The following is an 18,572-nucleotide window of genomic DNA, read 5'->3' as shown; positions in this document are numbered from 1 at the left end:
AGAATCAGGATCCAAAAAATATCTCGACAGGCTGCACCATTAGGCTGAATCTAATAAGATGAAATTCAATAGAGCACAGGTGACAACGGTTAAAGGTGACAGAGACAAGGTTAGCAGCTGTTTAAAAAAAAAACTCTGGTGCTTTTAGTGGACTGCAAAGCGGCCATCAAAAAAGCTAATGTGATCTTCAGAGAGGCACAGTTCCCAGGGATAAAGAGATGACACTTCCACTGTACTCTGCCCTTATATATGGGTTTTTGCTTTTTTTTTTTTTGCTTCTTGGTGAGGCAATCAGGGTTAAGTGACTTTCCCAGGGTCACACAGCTAATACGTGTCATATGTCTGAGATTGGATTTGAACTCACGTCCTCCTGACTCCAAGGCCAGAGCTCTATCCACTGTGCCACCTAGCTGCCCCTTCTTTATGTATGGTTTAGAACAGTGGTGGAGAACCTGAAGCCTCGAGGCCACATGTGGCCTTCTAGGTCCTCAAGTATGGCCTTTTGACTGAGTCTAAGTTTTACAGAACAAATCCTTTTATTAAAGGAGGTTTGGATTCAGTCAAAAGGCCACAGTTGAGGGCCTAGAAGGCCACATGTGGCCTCTAGGCCACAGATTCCCTACCCTGGTTTAGAGGCTCCCATTTCTATTCGAGTTTGATACCACTGGTACAGAGTACAGTAGGGCTACAATGTCCCTCATTCTGGATATCTTGTTTCTGTTAATGCAGCCTAAGATAATGATAATTTTGTAGGGAACAGAAGAGATGGTTTTTCTTCACATTGTGAGGAGACAGGCCAGTCCCTCTCTTTTAGGCTGTAAGGGCACTATAAATGAGCCAAATAGTCCTTTCCCACAATGCTGTAGTTACAAGGAGCACACACAAAGAAGATGGAGAGAGGGGACTCTGAGGAAGAGAAACAACCATAAGGAAGACAACTTCTAGGACATGGCTGTGATAATGAACCTGAGCGGTGGCAGAGAGTGAAGGCAGCTGCAGCTGGTCGAGCAGTGAACTGATCCAATGCCTGAAGGTATACAACATCCTAGTGCTTGTGTGACCAAGGGGTCTGGATATTAATTCCTTCACTGTATTGTACATGCATTGTAATGAACGTTTTTCTAAATTCCATGCTTTGTTAGGTTAATGCTTGAGTAGGAACTTGATACCCCTAGGGGACAGCTAGAAACAGACAAAAAGTAGAAACAAATATAAGAAGGTGAAGTCTGAGTGAGGCATTTGGAAGTTATGGATGATGAAGATCAAAGGGTTTGAGGTGGTAGTGAGTTCAGAGGTGTGATCATCCCTGGGTGTGCCTGAGGGGGAAGGAAGATGGAGGTCTTGGAAATTCAGGGCACTGACAAACTGATAAGTCAAAATGTTTGAGGCCAAACCAGCATGTACTCTGAAGTAGCTAAAATCGAGGGCAAAAGGTTGTTGGGGCTGGGGGGGAGAAGGAGACTGTAAGCTGGATACTGAAATTGTTGAGAAACAAGAGAGAAAGACCTGGAGGTCAGCAAATTCAGAAATCAGAGCCAAAAGGAAGTGTCCTGTGTGCTTCAGATAAGTGCAAAATTAAAAAGTGATAATCGTTCTTGTTTCACTTCCTCCATTTGGAGAACATTTCTGCTCTCTCTAGGACTCTGGGCTTGCTATAAAGCAACAGTGACAAGAGTTGGACTAGATGATAAAGATGGGGATGGAGTCAACCTCAAAAGAAGACAAGTTGATGAGTGATGATGGCAGAGAGACAGTTTGGAAGTGAGACTGAGAAGCTAAGAGGTTGCCTACTCCTCCTCCTGGTCCAGCTTCTGGGGTCAGGGGTGGGAGTGGCAGGATGAGAAGAGGAGCTATCAGAATCGGAAAGAATGGTCAGATATTTAATATTTTCTGGAGAAAGCCAAGTTTCCATTATGTAGACTGAGCTGGATAGGGATGAGAGTAGGGGAGAGACAAAAGAAGAAGACAATTTTCATTTCTATAGATATTGACTCTGAAGCACGAGGATAGGGAAGTAGAACCAGGAATTTTCCCACCATAGAATGGGAATTGAGAAACAATATGGCATCATGAAAAAAGAGCTGGCCTTGAAGTCAGGACAACCTAGGTTCAAGTCTTGCCTCTGACCCATACTGGCTAATTCACTTAACCTTTCACTGTTGTAGGCAATATCTTATATGGCATTTAGTTATAGAGTAGCTACTCATTTGTGTTGGTAGAGGTCATTTCCTCAGTAGAGAAGTTCCTATACCCATGAAATCACAGGTTTAGATTCAGCTGTCCTACCCACTTTCCTCCTGGTGACACAATGGAAGAAGTGCCAGACCTGGAATCAGGAAGACTCATCTTCCTGAGTTCAAATTTGGCCTCCAGCACTTAACTAGCTGTGTGACCCAGGTCAAGTCATTTAACCCTGCTCGCCTCAGTTTCTTCATCTATAAAGTGAGCTAGAGGCAGAAATGGCAAACCACTCCAGTTTCTTTGCCAAGAAAACCCCAAATGAGGTCACAAAGAGTCAAACATGATTGAAAAACCACAAACAACAAAATCCTCTTTTAAGGATAAAATGTTGAGAGGAAAAAAAGTTCCAGAAATTGAAAAATATTTACCAAGTGAAATATTTAATGGGGAGAAAGATAATAGAGGGTGGGTGAGGGAAGGAATTACATCTTGAGTTCCACTAGTATCTAACTGAAATTTAACATTTCCTTCAATTATTTGAAAAACGTTATTCTGAGAAGGGGTTCATAGGCTTTACCAGACTACCAAAGGGATCCATGATAGAAAAGAAAAAAAAGCCTTGCCCGAACTAGGCACCAATAAATGTTTGTTGAATTGAATTCAATCCAAAGAGAAAATAAGGTGAAATGCTCAGGGAAGGCTTTAAGGAAGAAGCGAGAAATGAACTGGGCCTTGAAGGTAAGATTGGGGTCAGAGGAGTAGGGACAGAAGTTAGTTCCATGGTCCATTCAGCCTAACATTTAATTTCTGATGGGGCAGGTTGGAGGAGATGGTTTCCCTCCTTGATGTTGGCCTTAGGGAGAAGGGGTATTGTATGTACCCAGAGTATTCTCACTCACTTTTTTTAACTAGCTGCGCTGGGCAGGACCTACACATGTGGACAGATCGTTTTTGAGAAATGGTTAATTTGGTTTGTGTTAGGAAACATTTCATAAATTCAGAAATCACAGCCAAGTGGAAGTGCCCCACCCCACCTCCACCCCTCACCAATGTCTCAAATAGCTGCAATATTAAACAGGAGAGATAGTCATTCATTTTGTGGTTCCTCTAGGGGGAGAGCATTTCTGCTAACTCCAGGACTTTATGCCTACTATAAAGCAACAGCAATGGAAACTCATGAGAGTCTTAAGGAGGAAGAGGTCATCTGTAACACCAACAGATTGGCAGCTGCAGAACAAATGATGCTTTCTTCAGTGGAGACCTTTGAAATCAGTGGTAAAGTACTCTTAACTGTTAATGCAATCCAGAGGCAATGCAGTCATTTCATTATCCATATAAGAATAGAATATTCTATTGGGAAGATTGAATTTGCACTGCACATTCAGTGTTAAGAAATTCAGACTTTCTGCAGATGAATTGGTAGTATGTTTCATTCTGGAATTTTCTGGAAAGCTAATAATAGCTGCATTACCTATTTAGCATCTTCTATTTCTTTTTTTTTTATTCAAAAACTGCTTCTATTTCTAAAAGGTATTACCTTACAAGTGAATTTTCCAGCTTCTACTGCCTTTCTCCCTATTAAATATTTCACTTCGTGATTTTTTTTAACTTCAGAAACTTCTAGAACTTTTTTTCCCCCTCAATGATTTATTCTTAAAACAGGACAATTGATTACATTTTTGGAAGAAGTGGCAGAAGAAAAGAGAGTAGGACACAAGAGTCTACACTTGTGATTTAATGGGTGTACGAATTTCTATATTGAGAAAACTACTTCTATCAATACAAATGAGTAGCTACTCTATAACTAACTGCCTTATAAGGTATTGCCTGGAACAGTGAAAAGTTAAGTGACTTAGCCAGTAGGGGTAAGAGGCTATACTTGAACCCAGGTTATCTTGACTTCAAGGAATGCTTTTAAAACTACAGCATGCTGATTAAATATGAAAATAAGTTTCTAAAGTCGAAATGATTCAAGAGAATTAGTTGTGAATACTCAAGTTTAAAATTCCATTAAAAAATCAAGAAACTTGGACTGGTAAGACACATATTGAACATTGACTCCAGAGGACCAAAAGTCAAATGTACCTCTCTCTTCTCCCCAGAGAAAGGGTAAACTATAGGTGCAGAATGAGTGATATGTTTCCAGATATGATCAATATATTAATTTGCTTTGCTTAGGTGTATGTCTTTTTTAGAACTGAGGGTTGTTTTATAATGGGAGGGGAGGGTTCAAATGAGTTCTTTTCTATATTTTATTTTTTTAACATTCATTTTTAAAATTTTTAAGTTCCAAGTTCTCCCCCTCCCTTGAGTCCCTTCTTCATTCATTGAGAAGGCAAGGACTATTATATCAATTACACATGTAAATACAGTTCAAATGAATTTTTTTAAAAAAAACTTAATTTTGCCTGATTCATTTACTCTGTATAATATTGCATAGAAGATGTCTTAAGAAAAATAGATTTTATTGATGCTTTTTGTCTTCACATCACCATTATTTCACATAAATGTGTTTTGAAAAGCTTTCCTCCAGTGAGTTTTCTGTTTTCTTGGGCTGAATTCTCATTCTTGAACATTAGCATTGGAAACTTTTCTCTCAGCCTCCCCTACACATCCCTTGTACTTTTCTGTAAGCATTGTATTTTGCAGAATCCCTTCCACTCCAATATTTATTGAGTTTCTGGAATCACAGGATAACAGATTTTAGAAATAAGTAAAACATCTAGTCTAACAGCTTCATTTTCCAGATGAAGAAACTAAGATGGGAGAGATGAAGTAATCTGTTCTAGGTCATACCAGTAGCTTACCAGGTATAATTACACTGTGAGGATTACAATGAATAAAACACAGTCTCCACACACAGCAGGGAAGGGAAGGAAGAAAAAAAATATGTGATGTATCCTAATCAAGTCAAAGGCTAACAATGAAGGGAAAATAATTCCTATAATCTCTCAGGAAGAAGACAGCCAATTGGAGAATGAGTGAGGAGGCAAAGGGAGAGATTAATAAAAGAAAGCAGGGGGAGAAACTTGGTTTCAATGGTGGGAGTGGGGCAATATTAATGCATTCTCCTATAACAGAAGAGAGATATTCTATAAAGGGAGATAAGGACCTTACAGTGGATATTATCTGGAGGGATTCAGTACTTAGAAAAACCATTTATCTGTCTCAGGAGAAGGGAGATAACTGAAAGAAGACTGAGAGAGCATGGACCTAGGGACAGACAAATTACTGGTTTATCTCAGAGTCCTTCAGCATCAACTCAGAGCACATTCTTCCAGTATTGTTTCTGTTATTTGCCCAGAGGGCAAAACCAAGAGAAATGGGTCAAAGCTGCAAAGGGGCAAATTTCAGTTTGGTGTCAGGAAAGACATCTTAGCTATTAAAGTGGTCCCCGAATGAAATGCCTAGAGAAGGGGTGGGTTTTCCATCCTTTGAGATCTTCAAGCAGATGCTGGATAACTGGACTTCTTGTTACAGTGTATAAATTAGACTAAATAGGTGCCATGGTTGCTTCCAACTCTCAAATTCTGTAATTTAGAGATGGGAGACGCTCCAAACACATTTCTCTTCCTCCTCTCCTTCCACCTACTTTATTCCCCACACATTTAAGTTGCCATCAAGTTAAAAGGGAAATAGAGGCAGAAAAGCTTACCTAGGTCCAGACGACTTGCGGCTCACCATTCCCTGCTGGGGCTTGTGGTCATAGAAAGGGTAATTTCTTGTAATAGAAAAGGCATTGGACTTGGAGTCAGAAAATGGGAGTTTAAATCCTGTCTCTGCTGCTTATTGACTATGTAACCTTGAATAAGTCATTTAAAGTCTCGGTCTCAGTGACCTCATTTGTAAGATAAGGGTGATAAAATCTAAGGTCCTTTTAAGCACTATATTCTATGATCCTGTTTTTCGAGTAGAAAGCTCTGTAACCAAGGTGAAAAGTTAGTTAGCCAGCCAGCATCCCTAACCCCAGTCAACTGCCTGGACAATATGTGCCTTTGGTTACAAAAGGCACTGAGGAAAGAATACAACAGTGGGATCTACTTGGGTTGTGTGCTCATTATGAAATAACAACAGAATCTAAGAACTGAAAATAAACAAGCATTTATTAAGCACCTACTGTATGTTTATATGTGGAATACTGTATACATTATCTCATTTGATCCTGAAAACAATGTTGGGAGATAGGTGATAGATATTGTTGTCCCCAGTTTATACTCGAGGAAACCAGAGGTTAAGTGACTCAATGATGGTCCTACAACTAATAAGTGTCTGAGGGCCAGATTTGAACTCAGGTCTTCCCAACTCCAGGCCCACCCGTCTATCTACTGCACCACCTAGTTGCCTCTGGGCAGGGGCCTCAGAAGTCATCTAGTCCATCTTAATACCTAAACAGAAATCAACTCTGAAGTTTCATCTCACACCCAGAAAAATGGAGAAGATGATGAAAGGTAGAAATAGTCAACGCTAGATAGAATGTAGGAAGATAAGTCTTTTAATATATTGGTGAAGCTATGAGTTAGTCCAGTCATTCTAGAAAACAATTTGTTTCCTCTTCCCCTATGTTACTCTTGCATTATTGCTATTGCTAGCATTTGTAGGAAATATCAAATAACAATGGAAAGAGGAGACATGCTTGCTTTATTCTTGCATTTATTGGAAAAATTTCTGGTGTTTGTACATTACAAATAATTTTAACTTTTGGTTTTATGCATATATACCACTCATTGTTTTGTTTTACTTTTTAGTGAGGCAGTTGGGGTTAAGTGACTTGCCCAGAGTCACACAGCTAGTGAGTGTTATATGTCTAAGGCCGAATTTGAATTCAGGTACTCCTGACTTCAGGGCTGGTGCTCTATCCACTGTACCACCTAGCTGCCCCCACCACTCATTGTTTTTCAAATGATTCCTTAAAGCCTATGCTTTGTAGGGTTTTTAGCATGAATTAGTGTTGTATTTTGTCAAAGGATTTTTCTCTACCTAGTGACATAATCATGGGGGTCTGTTTGTTTTGTTTTGTTTTGTTTTGTTTGCAATCAGGGTTAAATGACTTGCCCAGGCCACACAGCTAGTAAGTGTCAAGTGTTTGCTCTGAGGCCGGATTTGAACTCAGGTCCTCCTGACTTCAGGGCTGGTGCTCTATCCACTGTACCACCTAGCTGCCCCAGGGTTTATTTTTAATATGATTCATAATATTAATTTTTTCCCTAATTCCAAGATACCTTTGCATTCCTGGTAAAATCCAACTTGGTCATAAAATAATTTTTAAAATACAAAATCATAATCTTCTTGCTAGAATTTCATTTAAAAATTTAAAATCAATGTTACTGCTACTCACCTATAATTTCCTTTCTCTGCTTTATATCTCCTTGGGTTAAGTAGTAAGACTATAATTGTTTCATAAAAGGAGTTTGGTAGAGTGCTATCACAATTCATGAGAAAAATTATCATTTGTGTTGCATAGATAATTATTGTTCTTTAAACATTTTAAAGACTTTGCCTATAAATTCATCTGGACTAGGATTTATTTCTCTTTCCTTTGGTAATTTCTTTATGATTTGGTCATTTTCTGAGATTGAGTTATTTAAGATTTCTATTTCATGCTCTTTTGTTTATTTATGTTCTTTGACCCATTTCTTTTTTGCAATTGCTTTTGTTCTTAAATATTTCTAGTAGTTCCATATAGATCTTGGCTATCAGATGCTTTTCAGAGTTATTTAATACAAAGTTTTTTTCTGCTTTGACCACTTGCCTTCTTATCCTTTCTGCATTAATTTTGCTTATGAAAAAGTTTTTTTTTCAATTTTATATAGCCTAAATTATCCATTTATGTGTTATAATCACCTCTACCCTATATTTAAGAATTTATCCCTAGATATATCTGTGGAATATACCTGATCTAGCCCATTACACTTTGGGGCATCTCTTATTTAGAAGTTTTTCTTATGTAGAGATTCAAACTGACTTTTTATAGCTTGGCTAATACTAACTTAATAACATCAAATTACTAATATACACTCTTCAGGTATAGTCAATCAGAGACTATAAATCCATTCAAATCTGTCATCATGTTACACACTTTTCAAACTCATGAAGAACTTTGTCAAATGTGTTGCTGGAATTAAAATGGCATTGTTGCAATGTACTATTTCAATAACTCATTCAAAAGAAGGAAGTGTGATTAGTTGGTCATAATTTTATTCTAATGATCACCACCTTCACTTTGAAGTACTAAAAAAGTTCTCCTTAGAACAAAATTCCTTCAGAGAGGTGGGAGACTTAGGGTAATTTGTGATATAATTTTTGCCACAGCCAATGCATGGATTTGTTTTGCTTAACTATGTCTATTTGTTATAAAAAAAAAAAAAAGAATTTTTAAACGGAGGGAGGAATTTAGGATAGAGATGAAGAGAAGCATAGTAATGAAAGAAAGAGAGAAAGGAAGGAAGAAAGTTAGGAATGAAGGAAGGAAGGAAGGAAGGAAGGAAGGAAGGAAGGAAGGAAGGAAGGAACGAATGAAAGAAGGAACGAATTAAGGAAGGAAAAGAGAAAAAGAAACAGGGAAAGAAGGAAAGAAAGAGAGAGGGAAAGAAATGAAAGAAAGAAGGAAGAAGGAGGAAGGAAAGAAGGAAAAAAGAGGAAGGAAGAGAGAGAAAGGAAGAAAGAAAAGATGGTCAGTGTAGTATTTTTTTAATGTGCAGGAAAAAAAACAGAAGGGGGTTCAGAAGGAAGCACAGACTAACAAGATAGGTTTGAAATTAGCATGTTGAATTTTTATTTTTATTTTTATATTTTTAAATATTTATATTTTTAAAATTCAAGTTGTATTTAATAGGGATTCAGGGTTCTATGTGCAATTTTCTTATGCTGTTATTCTTTATTTATGGAAATGCTAATGTTTTAAGTTCAGAATAACAAAAGGAGTTATTTTAATTTTTAAAAAAGAATGTAAGTTTGAGCTGAAGGACTCTTTTATTGTCCTGGTATCCCTAATGCCTTAGCACAGTGTCTGGCACATAATCAGTATTGAATTAATATTTGTTTAATTGAATTGAATTTTTAAAAAATTCATTCTAGAATTTTATTGACATTAAGCTTACTAGTCTCCTAGTTCCTGACATCTATCCTATATCCTCTCTCTGAAAATTGGTACATTTACTTAACTCTAGTCTTCTGGCACATCTTTCATCTTCTATAATTCTTTAAAGATTACTGACAGTTGTCCTGAGATTATATTCTTCAGTACCCTGAGATACAGTTTGTTTGGGCCAGGAAACTTGAATTTATTGAACATAGCTGAATGTTTTCTGAATCTTTTCATCTAACTTGGGCTCTGATTCTCTCTTAGCCATTATTTTTATATCTTTTATAGTTTAAAAAATATTCTCCATGAAGAAGATAGAAACAAATTAGAATTAAGTAGTTCTTTTTTGCTTGCTCTATAATTTGCTAACTAATGCTCCAAGCAATGGAACTATCTGTCCTTTTTTGCTTCAACAGGACTTTTAAAAATATTCTGAACTTAACAGACACTAAAAAAATATTCTGAACTTAACAGACACATAATTTCCATATGCAAAGTAGAACAAAAAAGAATATACATAAAATTGCAAATTTACATATAGAGCTTGCTTCTTTTTAAGTATAAAATAATTTCAACATGTAACTTTCAAAGCTGTCCTACTAGTCTGTGTTTCCTTCTGGCCTTCCTTCTGTTATCTTCTATGAATTTTTTTAAAAAAATGTTTCAATGACCCTCTTTTCTTTTGCTTTTTTTGGGAAAACCTATCTGTTGCTAGGCCTTCTTTCCATCTCACTTCCCTTCCAATTCAATTAAATTCAACAATAATATAATATAGTCACTCTCCTAGGGAAAGGGGGAAAGGAATGAAGTAACCAGCTACTTCTAGGCGACTTCAAACTTTCAACTCCCAGTGGCTGCAACTTTGCCTGCTAGCTTTCTTAATTTCTCCATTCTATTCTGTGTTTGGTTGTTCTCACTATGAAGGGACTTTGAAACTAAACACTTCTGTATTTCATCTGAAGCCCCCAAAAGCTATTGTATTAAGCATTCCTAGTCTCAAAGTTACAAATGGGCATGGAGTGGGGTGGAATCATTGTCTCACCACTATTCCATTCCTTCTGTCTCACTGAATGGCCATCAATCATAGCTGTTGTACAGGACACCCAGCTTTTGCTTTTTGTCAATCTCCAAGTGAAAACTGGAGTTCACTGCTTCTGTGTGCTGGTTGCTTATCTTCTGAGGTCAGTTGCCATTTTTGATGTAATGTGTTCAAAGAGCTTTGCAAACCTTAAAATGTTATGTAAATATGAGTTATTTCATTCTGTTAATAATTGTGTTTGATGGAGTTCAGACAGAAATGGTCCTATGATAAACTATTTATTCAATGTCTATTTTTATTATTAGTGAAGAATTCTTTCCTATCAGACATAATTGGGAAAGATCCTAGAATATCAATAGGATGGGAGTCAACAAACCAAATAGGTTATGAATTATTTTTGGAAATATGTGCATTACCTTAAAGTAGACCAAAATAAAAAATGAAGACCTTAAGGCATTGTGAAAGGAAGGCTGACAGCTATGGGAACTAGACAAGACCCATCTTTGCATGTGTAAGGGGAATGGAATGTGGACTTAGGATCTCTGGATCTAGACTTGAGAACTCTTACTGAGAAGGTAGTGGAGCACTTTGAGCACTGGAGGTGACGGTCAAGTGGTTTACCCAGAGATTCCAATCTGAGTGGCTCTCCCAGTCCTGTTTTCCTAGGAGGAATAGGAAACACTGAAATGACCCTGTGTGGGGCACAGGTACCTTTCCTGCCTCCTTCTCTTAATGTCAGATGTAAATCAGGTGCTTTTGTGGAGTGGAACCACTGGAACTTAGGATTTACATCCTGCTGGTATACACACTTTTAGAGACTGCTTTGTTCTGCCCCCATCAATATTCTACTCTCTGTATTTTAGAGTCAAAGTCCAAGAAAAAATATGGAGGAAACTGTATCACGTCTGCAATAATCATCTACTTGGTCCTGTTTACAGCAGGTGTGGCATTTCTGGTGATACAAGGTAACTGTTTTTCTTGGGAACAAGCTCTATATGCTAGAGAATGATGCCCACATTGGCACAAACTTCTGTTAATCTAGGAGCCTTGAGGAATTCTTCTTTGTTGTCCAAGCCTCTGGGTAAACAGAAGGAGCCAGGATGGCCTCAGGGTTAGGAGAGGATACATGTGTGTGTATATGTATACACACATAACACACACACATACATACATACATACATACATACATACATACATATTTATATACAAAACACTATACTCCTCTAATTGAATTATTTAACCAAGTATGAAGGCTTTTTAAATTCATCATCTCAGGGGATTATCTAGTCACCTCTCAATTCTGGTGGATGATAATCAACTAGATAGAAAAATTAATTAATTAATCATTAATTTGGAGCCCCCTACTTTGGAATTTTTGACCAGTTCAGACACAGATTGGACAGATCATAGAATCCTAATTTTCTCTGCCTATAAAGAATTGGGTTGAGCAAATGAATGGTGTGAATGGAAGTGGGGAGGAAATTTAGAACAGACTATTTTCAAATAATTTATAGGCAAAATTTATATGCTAATTACAAATATTTTTTTCATTTAAGCAGTCTCTCTAAGGCTTCTATTAGGTAACCCTTTGTTAGTGTAGTTGGGGTAACTGTATGCTCTTGAAAATTATAATTTTATGTTTCTTTAAAAACTCTTCTGCTATTCAGATTCTTTAATAATTTACACAGGCCAGCCAAACTGAATTAGCAAAATGTTAGTGTATGCATTGATCTAATATATTGCAAGATCTACCTGTTTCTAAAGCCAGAGATTGCCAACTTTTGTTTAGTCTTTTTGAGGGGGTAAGTTTGAGGCATTAATGGGTTCTTCTGAAACACCAAGATTAAATAGGAAATTGGGAAGAAGTCCTGGTAATGAAGCCATTATGGTGAGAAGATGACAGCGTTCGAGCTGAAGTCAATACAAGAGACAGGAACCACCCATGAACAATGATGAGGCTTGTACATCAGAAAGCCATGCACCAACACTCCCCTCGGGCTTGCTGCTTACTGTGCCAGGGAGTGATGATAGAGGGGCTGGGAAGGTCAAATGGAAGCCTCTACCAGTCCTCAATTATGCGTGATGGACTTAGCTTGTGGCCTCCATTCTAAGAAGACTGGTTCTACATGTTAAGTCCAAAGGACTACATATAGTGAGGGAAACCAAATTGTAGTCATGTAAGAATGACATTTAAACAGTTATCCCTAGGACTTGGCACACCAAAGTAATCCCTGGCTTAGGGAACTGCTCCCTAAATTTGAAAGCTTGGTAATGATTCAGATGTGACAGATGTACAAAATGAATGCCAACTGATATTTGAAAAAGAAAGAAAGATGAGGCTCATATGCACACAATCAGTCTGTAAATGCCTGACTATGTCCAAGGCAAAGGGGCATAAAATTTACCCTCCCCAATGGACTCCCAATAAACCACCCTTTTGTAATTTATTTCCTCTTCATGTCTACCTCTTAGCAAATCAGAAATCTCTGTGAATCTCAATTACCTATCTTCAAAAAAAGGGAAATTGGAGCTAAAAAGTGCATTACAGTTCTAACTTCATTGATCTTATGACTTGGGAATTAAGAAAGCCAGTATTGATTTGCTCTAGGTCTTCCATCCTCCTAGTGAAATGTGCAAATATGAAAGTTATACATTAATGTGATGCATGAATATTGAGGTCCTATAAGAAGCATGCATATATAGTTTTGAGTCTGCAGAAGGAAATGGCTTCCCAGAGATCTCGGCTCCTTACACTCGAGAGACTGTTCTTTCCCAATGGAACACTGGAATCCTCCCTGGATGAAGAATCAGGTCCATCTTTCTCCTATATGCTGTCCAACCAGTCCCCTCTCAACATTAAGATTGAGAGAGAGAAGTTTCTGGAAATTGAAAAGGCAATCACTGAGGTGCAGGCCAGCCAGAAAGAATTATGTGGAAGGATGGACAACATTACCAAGAACCCAGGTAAGTGGTATATCTGTTTTCTCTGCTGTTTCTTTGGTCCTTTCTGCCTTTGTCACAAGGGGCCACCTCAGAGAAGAGTGGAGACGAGGAAGTCCTATGTTCACATTGGTAGGAACACTGAATATGGAAAGGCAGACTGACCTGCCTGGAAAATCATCTTCCTGTGAGTGAGGAGAACTCAGTGGAATGGATTCCTGACTCCATCCTTAATTCGTCATGTATTCTTGGGGCAGGCATTTTAACCATCATGGACCTTAGTTTCAATATTGTTGTAACAAGGAGAATAGTTTCTGTCTTTTCTTTCCTTGTCCCTAGAATTGAAGTAAAGCTAAAACAAGATGAGTGATTATGAAATGGTTGAAGTATGGGTACAGCAAAGCCCAAGTACTACATACATATCATGATTCTCAGTGCAGATTTGGCATTTTAATCCACACTCTCACTCACTCACCTACTTTGCAAATAGGATTTTGATATTCAATCTCTCACACATTACACTTCCCAGGAAGAAGGAATAGATGAATAAAAATGCATTGAGCACTTCTTATGTGCCAAACATTGTGCTAAGCACTAGGGATACAACTACAAACAGGAAGGTGGAAAAGAAGAGGAAGAAGAAGGGCTTTCCACTCACTCCTATCTAAGGGTGAATATGATGGGTTCATGAGAGTTATCCAACCTGCTTCCCTGGAAGAGTGGAGCAGACTGTCAAAAACAAAGCTTGGATAAATAAGAGGAGCTGTCTCATTTTCCATCTACCTCTTGGTTTTCCAGTCTCAATTTAGGGGCGTTAGAAGTGAGTTAGATGCTGGTCCTAGTCTCTGAAAAGATCATCTTATGGATACATACAATGCAAAGAGTACAAAAGAGGAAATAACTTAATATTCTCCATATATTCATTAAATAATCATTTATTAAGTACCTACTATGTACAATGCACTGAGAATTTTTTTTAAAAAAAAGGAAGCAGATACAGTTGCAGAATCTACCCTTGGGGAGCTTACATTTGAATGTTATGTTATATAACACTGTCTACCATGGTTGCCTATGCTTAAAGGCCAGGTATGTTACATTTCACCCCACCTCCAGGGTTCTGCACAAAGTAAGCCTCAATTACAGTAACAAAAAATAGGGACATGAATCTATGAATTCCAAAGGGGAAGGTGAACATTGACTTTATTTGCCAAATTCCATAATCCTAGAATGAGAGTCATTCTTGATACTTGAATGAAACAGTTTTAGAATCAATGAAAGGAATCCCTGTGTCTACGTGGCTTAATCTTAGGGAAATCACCACTCTGAGAAGTGATCTTGGTGAAAAATATAAAATAGCTAAAATTTCTGAGTGACACAAGTTATTAAGAGAGGCTAGGAATATTTGGGACATATGCTTGACCTTTGAGAATGATATCTGTGCAGCTCCAAAGGACTCATAATGAAAATGCTGTCCACCTCCAGAGAGAGAAATGATAAAGTCTGAGTGCTAATGGAAATATAATTTTCTCACTTTCTTTATTTTTCTTGCTTTTCTGTGGCTTGATCAATATCAAAAGATGTTTTACACAATTTCACATGTATAACTTCTTGGTGAGTGGAAGAGGGGCTGGAGAAAGGGAATGAATTTGGAACTCATAATTTAAAAATAAATAAATATTTTTTTCCAAAAAAGAGAGAATGTTGTCTGTGAGAACAGCCCAAACCTCTCCATAGTTCCCTCATCAGAGCCAGAATCTTGGGCTATAAACATCATAAGACTGAGCTAAAGGGACAAGTCTTATTACTTGAAGAAACTGATTGTAGTCATCGAATACCATAAGCCTCATAGATACTACTCCTTGGAGGTTTGGTCCATCAGCACTTTTCATACTGTTATCAACAAAGCCATCCCAACTGATGAGATGTTCCATCTTTGGCTTTCTTAGGACTGTATAATTTAGAGTGTAGTGGCAATGAATGAGACATTATCCTTCCATAATGATACAGAGATCAAGTCCAGAATGTCTGAATGGAAATGAAGAAATTTATGCCCATAGGTTTCATAGAGAGGGAAAAGAGAAAGTCTTTTCCCTTCCAGTCCAGGAAGCTGTCACTGAAAGTACCTTTACTCCAAGTTTGAAGATCCCAGAGGTCTCTGGCATATAAAGAAAAGTATCTTACTCTTCCTTCCCATGAGAATATATTGGAACAGACTTTGTGTCTATATAAATTAAAGCAAAGGAGTTGCAAAAGAAAGTAAAAATTTTAGTTATTCCTTAGCCTATACACCAAACATCTGGTTCTGATTAGTAGTTTGTAGGGAAAAAAAATTTGAATGAGCAACAAAAATGATCTCTCTCCACTTGGAGTGTTTTAGCCACAGTAAGAACATTCTCCACAAGGTATATTCAGTACAAGACAGGAGATTGTAAGTGTCCAACATCCAAACTCCCCAGAAGAATGTACTGTTGGGGAATATGGTGTCCCTATGTGTCTTTCCAAAGGGCAGAGACCTCTTTCAGCTTTGGGAAAGCTGAGTGGGAGGAGTGTACAAAATGATCCAGCACAGACTGTGACATACAACACTTTCTCATTTCAGGGTTTCGGGGGAACAAAGGTGATCCAGGCTCTCCAGGTAAGTCTACTCTTGCTTCCCCTCCTCCTTCATTAGGTTATGTTAGAACCTCTCTTATGAAGTTTTACAAAATATGCCCCAACCTAACTTCCTAGTCTTATCTCCCAACAAGACTTCTCCACCTTTCAGCAACATGCCTTGTGTTTTCTTCCCTCTTTGCCTTTGTCTATACCTTGCCCCTTCATGGGAGGGGGCACTCTACCTCTCCCCTCCACCTAAATAATTCCTGACCATCTTCCAGGGCCAAGTTCTAAGTCTTACTTCTTCTGTCCCTCAACAGCCCATCTTTTCTTCCTCTGAACTCCTGTTGCATGTCCTGTCTATGCCACTCATTTAGTACTCAGCATACCTTGCCTTCTATTTTCAAGGATGTCTTATCTTCCTTATTAGATTGCAACATCCTTGAGGGGAGGGACTGTTCCTTATTCATCTTTGTGTCCTCCAGACGACCTTGCATATAGTAGCTGCTCAATAAAATCAACAATAAATAACTCTTGATTTGGTTGACATTCAATTCCAGGAATAAATAGATGAAACTTTCTCAAGGCTAGAATCTTTAGATCCATTATTTATTAAGTGACTCCAGTGTGTACTGTATACTGTCTAGACAATAGCAAGTCATTGTGCAGGGAGGGAATTTTGAGCACTTCCAATGTAGTGATTTTCCTAGAACCATCAGCAATCCAAACATCTGTTCTCAGCTTAGCTTATCAATTCTTTAAAAGTTATCCTACCTACTTCCAAGTATAGTATTCCAAGGCACAGATTCATTCAAACTGAATTGCTTTTCCCAAACATCCCTGGATGCAGTGTCATCCCTAAGAAATAGTGAAGAGCTTCTGAACCCCTGCTTTCTGTCACCTGTTGCTGGAAGCCAGTGATTCAAGGAAGACAGTTGGTTAGAGAGGAGATGGACCTACAGGTTGGTGCTAATGATAATAAGAATAATGATGATGATGATGATGATGATGATGATTATAGCCAAACATAGCAAAAAAAAATACATACAATTAGCCCTTAAATTCTCCCATGACCTTGCTAAGCCTTAGGCCTCCTCCTTTCCTTTTCCTTAAATTCTTTAGGCTTCCCTTTTGTCAATTTCTTCTTGAAGATTTTCCTTCTTCGGGGCAGCTAAGTGGGGCAGTGGATAGAGTACCAGCTTTGGAGTGGGGAGGACCTGAGTTCAAATCTGGCCTTAGACACTTGACACTAACTGTGTCACCCTGGGCAAGTCATGTAACCACAACTGCACCACAAAACAAAACAAAACAAAACAAACATTTTCATTCTTCAACACTATTTCTTATAAGTTGATATTATCTATAATAAAATAAGCATACAGTACTAATAACTAGCATTTATATGATGCTTTAAGGTTTGCAAAGTACTTTACAGATTATTTCATTAAGTCATCATAAGTACCCTGTGAAAGAAGTGTTATTATTATCCCCATTTCACAGATGAGGACATTGAGGCACAAGAGATATTAAGTGATTTGCCCAGGGTCACACAGCTAGGTAGAGGTCTCTCTGACTCCAAGTCCAGCATTATGCCACCTAGCTGCCAGTCCGAAGGATGTTCTAATTGGAAGAAGGTGAGGTCTGGTGCAAAAATCACAGAATCATGATTTCTCAGGCTGCTACCCCAAAAGCTGTCCAGAATATCTAAGCCACCATACCCACACATACCACAGCCACCCATGAAAGACAGGGACAATTGCTTCAGAATTACGTATCGGAAAGCAGCTCTCAGAACGACTCCCGGGGCAATTTCCCCGATAGTGCTGAAACTATTCAGAACTTTTTACTTTCCTTAGAACCACAGTGGTACACAAGTAAGTAGATACCAGTCAGCTAGTCCAGAACTTCCACAATAATCTAGGCAGAAGGAATAAGCCACTGAATTTTGCTTCTGGAAAGGATGCTTAAGGGAGACAAATTCTAGATCAACTTTTCTCAAAGTATGGTCTGGAGACCATAAAGGGGGTCCCTGACACCCTTTCAGATGATCCGTGAGGTCAAAACTATTTTCATAATAATAATAAGATGTCTTTTCATTTCTAAAAGCATATATATATCAATGGATATAATCCACATAAACAAAAACCCTTTGGAGGATTCTTAATAACTTTAGGAGCATAAAGGAGTCTAAGACCAAAAAGTTTGAGAACTGTTGTCCTGGAGGCACTGAGCACAGTGTTTTCCCCTTGATTGTTAAGAAAATAAAAGCCCCCCTGTATCCATATGTGCCAATATCCATGTAACTTCATTATTGAAGTAATTAAGGATGAGGAAGCTCAATCTCATCATCTATGAAATGGAACTACTAATACCTTTTATAAAGCCCTTATGGATTAATGTGAGGGAAAAATAAGACAATAGCTGCAAAAGCACTTTGGAATAAAAATACTCTTTGAATACATATATATATATATATAATACAATATGAATGTAATAGTAGTATACAACAGTATGTTTCATAGAATTTTAGAGCTAAGTGAACCTAAGAGATGATTTAGTCTACTTCCCTTATTTTACAAGTGGGGACACATTCCAGGGATGTTTAAATTAATTGTCCAACTTTGCACAGCTGAAAACCAGGACTAGAACCAAACCACCTGATTCCTAGTTCATTGCTGTTTTAATAAATCAAGAATTTAGTTAGGTTTTGCCACATGCTGACACTGGCATGGAAAA

General features: G+C 37.9%; 1 protein-coding gene across 1 annotated transcript in view; it reads left to right on the top strand.

The window, feature by feature from the left end:
* Positions 1-3,263: 3,263 nt before the first annotated feature.
* MARCO (macrophage receptor with collagenous structure) overlaps positions 3,264-18,572 on the top strand; it is a 53,002-nt gene continuing 37,693 nt past the window's right edge. The window contains exons 1-4 of the mRNA XM_020972928.2: positions 3,264-3,456; positions 11,165-11,266; positions 13,005-13,265; positions 15,841-15,876. Of these exons, the coding sequence (XP_020828587.2) occupies positions 3,348-3,456; positions 11,165-11,266; positions 13,005-13,265; positions 15,841-15,876 (508 nt within the window). The 5' untranslated portion in view covers positions 3,264-3,347. The remainder of the gene's footprint in view (positions 3,457-11,164; positions 11,267-13,004; positions 13,266-15,840; positions 15,877-18,572) is intronic.

Source organism: Phascolarctos cinereus, unplaced genomic scaffold (genome assembly GCF_003287225.1).
Source record: "Phascolarctos cinereus isolate Bilbo 61053 unplaced genomic scaffold, phaCin_HiC Scaffold_726;HRSCAF=1367, whole genome shotgun sequence".
In the NCBI taxonomy this organism is placed as follows: Eukaryota; Metazoa; Chordata; class Mammalia; order Diprotodontia; family Phascolarctidae; genus Phascolarctos; species Phascolarctos cinereus.
Note: the sequence above shows the minus strand (reverse complement) of the source record. Positions and strands in the feature narration are given on the sequence as shown.